This window comes from Humulus lupulus, chromosome 4 (genome assembly GCF_963169125.1).
Source record: "Humulus lupulus chromosome 4, drHumLupu1.1, whole genome shotgun sequence".
Lineage (NCBI taxonomy): Eukaryota > Viridiplantae > Streptophyta > Magnoliopsida > Rosales > Cannabaceae > Humulus > Humulus lupulus.
In genome coordinates, this window is record NC_084796.1 from 219,091,422 (window position 1) to 219,096,862 (window position 5,441).

A 5,441-nucleotide genomic window follows, 5' to 3' on the forward strand; every position below is an offset into this window, starting at 1 on the left:
AATGCCGATATAATGGGTGTACGAAAACCCGCTACTTCTCTCTTAAAGGAAAAGAGTTCTCCTTCCTCTGGTCTGAACTCCACTGTCTTTTGCCGATAGTCTATCGTCGCTCCATAAGTGCACATCCAATCCATGCAAAGTATGGCATCATAGTCTGGTATGTCTAACTCTATGAGGTCTGCTCAGCATTTTCTGCCCTCAACTATTATAGAAGCTGATTGTAACCACCTAGTTGACGACATAATGTCTCCTGATGGTAACATGGTACTAAAAATACACTCAAACAGTTTACAAGGCAATCCCAGTTTATCAATTACATTCATAGCAATATAAGAGTGAGTTATAAAATGCTAGAAAATTAGAAGTAAGGCTGAAGGTTCAGATTTTTCTCTCCCATGGCGAAGAGGAAAAAGATGAGTTGTAAGCCAGTCATTCATGATGAAGATCCAGTCAAGATATTACCTCAGGTGGCCCACGAGGCGGAGGTTTGTGAGCCTGAGGTTATTGCGGTTTCTGAGATAGCGCACGATAGGTTGAAGGTTTCTGAAGCTCCAGGGTTTGGGACTTCGCAGGACGACAATTTGCATCAGAGGGATCAGAGAGATCAGGAAATCGGAGTGGAGGATGTTGATTCTGAACCAGATGTTAGATCGAAGTATTATGTGAATGGGATAGATGATAATGATAAAGGCGGAGACGATGATTTTCAGTCTGAATCTCAACATCATTGGCAACAATTCAGGTCTAGTAAGCTTTCCTTCTCTGAACCGAAATTGGAATTCACTGAACCTATTTTCAGGAATGGACAGAAGTTGGCACAAGTTGACATAGAAGAGGTTAAGATTCATTCTGCTAACTGGTCTGCTGCTGTCATTTGCATGGTGATGGGAGCGAATCCTCCAATGGCAGTATTTGAGGGCTTCATAAAGAGAGTTTGGGGCCATCTAGGGATTGCCCAAATTTCTAGAATGACTATGGGGTTAACGTTGGTGAAATTTAATGATGAAGCGACTAGAGATCATGTCTTAGAGAATGGAATCTTGCAATTTGACAGGAAACCTGTCATTATTAGACCTTGGACAACAGATTTGAGTACTATTAGACTGATTCGGTCGGTGCCACTTTGGGTCCGTCTTCATGACCTGGGATTGCAGTATTGGGGAAGCAAGTGTCTTAGCGCGTTGGTGAGCACAATTGGCAAACCATTGCTAGTTGATAAATTCACAAGGGAACGATCTCGAGTTCAGTTTGCGAGGGTCTTAGTGGAGATGGAAATAACAGATGACCCTCCCCGAAGTTTACAGTTCGTCAATGAATATGGTCAGATTATTGAGCAGGGGATAGAGTATGAATGGTTGCCTACCAAGTGCAAGACTTGTTCTGGTTTTGGACATTGCATGGCAGATTGCCGCAAGAGTGTTAAGCCTATGTGAGTGGTAAAAGGAGTGAGGTCTAAGGCAGAATCTACTATAGAACAGGGAACCACATTAGAGATTAAGAATGCAGAGGAACCAGTTCAGGAAGTGGGTAATAGGGAAGGTGTGGATATCTCAGTCATTGGTCCTAATGAGGTTTCTAGTCAAGAGGAGGCTAACGTGGATCAATCTAAGGAAAGGGTAATGGATGATGTCTGGCACACCCCTAAGTGTACTGCGTCCCTAAGCAAGCAAGGACAGGGTGTTACTGGTTTTTCTAAACAGGCTACGGAACAACATCACAGGAACAATCAATATGGTGTGCTTCAAGAACAGGTGCAAGGTAGGATGGTTGAATCTTCTGGAGGATTTTTAGCTAATGGATAAGTGTTCTTGTCTGAGTTGGAATATAAGGGGTCTGAATAATGTCAATAAACAGAAGTTAGTTCAAGAAATAGTTAGAAGTAGTAAGATTGGGATTGGTGGTTTATTGGAAACAAAATTACGAGGGAATAAAGTTAGGGAGTTTATGGATACTAGATTTCCTAATTGGGAGTTCTACTCCAGTCCGATAATAGAAGGGCGTTTATTAATTCTGTGGAGAAAGGGGATAGCTAGATTGACTGTGTTGGAAGATTCTCCTCAGCTTGTTCATTGTCATGTTCAGTTGGTAGGCGACAGGAGATGTTTCAGGGTTACTTTTATTTACGGTTACAACACTGTAGAGAAGAGAAGAAGCCTTTGGACGGATCTAACTCGTATCTCGCTTTCAGCTAAGGCTTGGATTTTGTTGGGAGACTTTAATTCTCCCTTTTCTGGTGGAGATAGATCGGGGGGTAATGCAATTGCTGGTAATGAGCTGGCCGATGCTATTGATTGGAAAGTGAAGGCTAATGTTCAAAGTCTCAAAGCTACAGGGTCTTTTTTCACCTGGACAAATAATCAAGAAGGAACAGCCTGGATTTTTTCAAAAATAGATCATGTTTTCATTACTAAGGAGTGGTTAGACTTTTTCCCTCAGACCTTGGCTACGTTTAGTTGGGAGGTTGTTTTGGATCACTGCTCTTGTATTGTGTCGAATATTCCAGTGGTGACTATGGGAACTAAGCTGTTTAAGTACTATTATTTCTGGGCTAACCATACTGATTTCAAGCAGGTAGTTTTAAGTAGCTGGGAGGTCCCTGTTCAAGCTACTGGTCTTAGAGCTATGTTTATTCAACTTGTTAGATTGAAGCACAGGCTTAAGAGGTTCAACGGGGAGTGTATTGGTGATGTGGGGTATTGCTACCAACTAGCTTCGAAGGAATTCCAAGATGCCCAATTTCAGGCCCAAGCTAATCCTCTTGATATCAGCTTACAGGAGGTGGTTAAGAGGAAGGCCTCTGAGTTCCATGTCCAAGAAAAAATGTATCATAGTTTTCTTGCTCAGCGGAGTAAGATCAGCTGGATAAGGCAGGGGGATATGAACTCTTCGTTTTTCCATGCTTTCCTTAAGAAGCGTAAGACTGAAAATACTATCGTTTCTTACATAAATGTTCTCATTGATGATTTTCGGTTGGTTGTTGACCATTTTGTAGAGCACTTTAAAAATCATTTAGGCTCCTCCAGATCGGCCTCTGGTGTAGTGGATCTGTACTGTGTTGATTTGGGTCCAAAATTGTCTATTGATCAACAGCTGTCTCTTATGTCTCCTTTCTCTAACAAGGAAATAAAAAAGGCTTTTTCAGTATTCCTAGCACCAAAACTCCTGGACCTGATGTTTTGGATCAGATTTTTTCAAGCTGTTTTGGAAGGAAATTGGTCATGACATATGCTCAGCTGTCAATCATGGATTTACTACAGGAAAGTTACCTAAGGATCTTCATGACACGACTATCTGTCTGATTCCTAAGGTTTCTAATCCGGCTAAGGCGTCTGACTTCAGGCCCATTGCTTGTTGTTCGACTATCTATAAGGTCATGGCCAAATTTCTTAGTTCTCGGTTGGCCTTGGTGCTCCCTTCTCTTATTCAGTCTAACCAAGGAGCTATTGTTCGTGGTAGGACCATTGCTCATAATATCATGATTCTTCAAGATCTTATTAAGAATTATGGTAGAGCGAATACTTCTCCCCGTTGTGCTATAAAGATAGACATAAGCAAGGCATACGACATCGTTGATTGGTTATTTTTGGAAAATCTTTTGAAGGCGGTTTGTTTTCCTATGAATTTTATAGGTTGGGTGATGAAGTGAGTCTGAAATACCAACTACTTCTTGCTGTTAAATGGCCGGGTTCAGGGCAGTTTCAAGGGGAAAAGAGGATTACGTCAAGGGGATCCTATGTCTCCGCTCTTATTTGTGATCATTATGGAATACTTGACTAGAAGCATTCAGTGGGCTTCCAGATCCCCTCTTTTCCGATTTCATCCGATGTGTAAGAGCATTAATTTGATTAATTTGTGTTTTGCCGATGACATTATTTTGTTTTGCAAAGGCAATATTGGGGCTGTTAATGTTCTTAAGTGTGCTCTTGGGGTTTTTGGTGAGGCTTCAGGGCTTCAATTAAACTTTTTGAAGTCTACGATATACTTTGGAGGAGTTCCTTTAGAGGATAAAAAAGGGATTTGTCAGCTGTTGACTCTTACTGAAGGATCCTTTCCTCTGCATTACCTAGGGGTCCCTCTTAGGCCTACGAAGTGGAAGCATTCGGGCTGTGAGATCATTATTCAAAAAATAAGAACTAAACTCTTCTCCTGGTCTAGTAAGCACCTTTCTTATGCAGGTAGGCTGCTTCTCATCCAATCTATTTTATTTGGTTTGTGTAATTTCTGGATGAATGTGTTCATTCTTCCTCAGAGCATTATCAAGGAGGTCGATAAACTTTGTAGACAGTTCCTTTGGGGGGCTTCGGGGACTCGCAGTAAGCTTCATTTTGCTTCTTGGCAGCAAGTGTGTCGTCCTAAGGCTTTTGGAGGCCTCGGTCTTAGAGAAGGGTCCAGTTGGAATAGAGCTTTGTTGGCTAAGTATATCTGGGTAGTCACGAATAAACGGGATACTTTATGGGTCAAATGGGTGCAACACGTCTATTTGAAGGGGGCTGATTTTTGGAGCTATGTGTTGAAGGTGGACACTAGTTGGTATTGGCAGAAACTATGCCATCTCAGAAATAAGTTTAGTAAAGTTGAGGTGTTGGCAGCTGGTTTTGCTGGGAAGTTTAAACCAGCCTTACTTTATATCAGTGGTTTAAACCAGAAAATTGCAGAGTATAAAAAAACTATTTGGAATCGATCTATTCTTCCTAAGCATCGATTTATGCTTTGGATGGTGCTCAATTCTTATCTGTTAACTAGAGATAATCTTGCCAAAGTTAATATGCACTTATCTAGCTTACTGTGTCCGGTTTGTGATGATCATTTGGAGAGCCACCAGCATCTGTTTTTCGACTGCTGCTTGTCCTTAAAGGTGCTGGAGTTCATCTTCACCTGGATTGGTTTCCCTACTTGGTCCCCTTTGTACTCGGCTTGGACAGTCAATTTACATGCTGGGTATAGTAATAGTTTTAGTCTCACTTTGAACATGATTCTAGCTGCTGTGGTTTATAGTGTTTGGAGAAATAGGAATAGGTGCTTACATGATGGTTTTTCATTGACTGCTTATTGTATAGCCAAAGAAATTATTACACTAGTGAAGTATAGATTGTATATGGTTCATACTAGGACAGATACCCCTCGTTTTAAGCTCTTCTTGCAGAAGCTCCAATTGTATGTAATGTGAGGGTGGGTCTTGTCTGTTAGTTGGTTCCGGTTTTTTAGGCTTTGGCCTGGGTTGTATTTGTCTGTTTTGCTTCAATGAAGATATTTCCTTCTTGATCAAAAAAATATATATAAGAGTGAGTTGCTCCAGAATCAATAAGGACTCTACATATCATACCACATATAAGGAGCTGACCTGTGACCACGGTATTACTATTGGCTGCTTCCTTTTGGGTCAATGCAAAAACCCTTGCTGACACTAGGTTATTGTTGCTGCCCTGCCCCACTTTCCACTG

At 41.3% G+C, this 5,441-nt stretch overlaps 1 protein-coding gene across 1 annotated transcript; it reads left to right on the plus strand.

Moving 5' to 3' along the window:
- Positions 1–395: 395 nt before the first annotated feature.
- LOC133832912 (uncharacterized) lies at positions 396–5,167 on the plus strand. The gene is made up of 5 exons (XM_062263188.1): positions 396–1,383; positions 1,444–1,751; positions 1,855–3,141; positions 3,209–3,604; positions 3,692–5,167. The coding sequence occupies exons 1-5, from the start codon at positions 396–398 to the stop codon at positions 5,165–5,167; spliced, it is 4,455 nt and encodes a 1,484-aa protein (XP_062119172.1).
- The last annotated feature ends 274 nt before the right edge of the window (positions 5,168–5,441 follow it).

Coding starts and splice junctions, on each gene's coding strand:
- LOC133832912 (XM_062263188.1), top strand. CDS start 396: ATGGCGAAGAGGAAAAAGATGAGTTGTAAGCCAGTCATTCATGATGAA. Junction 1,752..1,854: donor ATGGTGTGCTTCAAGAACAG/GTGCAAGGTAGG, acceptor GTCAATAAACAG/AAGTTAGTTCAAGAAATAGT. Junction 3,605..3,691: donor TGGAAAATCTTTTGAAGGCG/GTTTGTTTTCCT, acceptor GGCCGGGTTCAG/GGCAGTTTCAAGGGGAAAAG.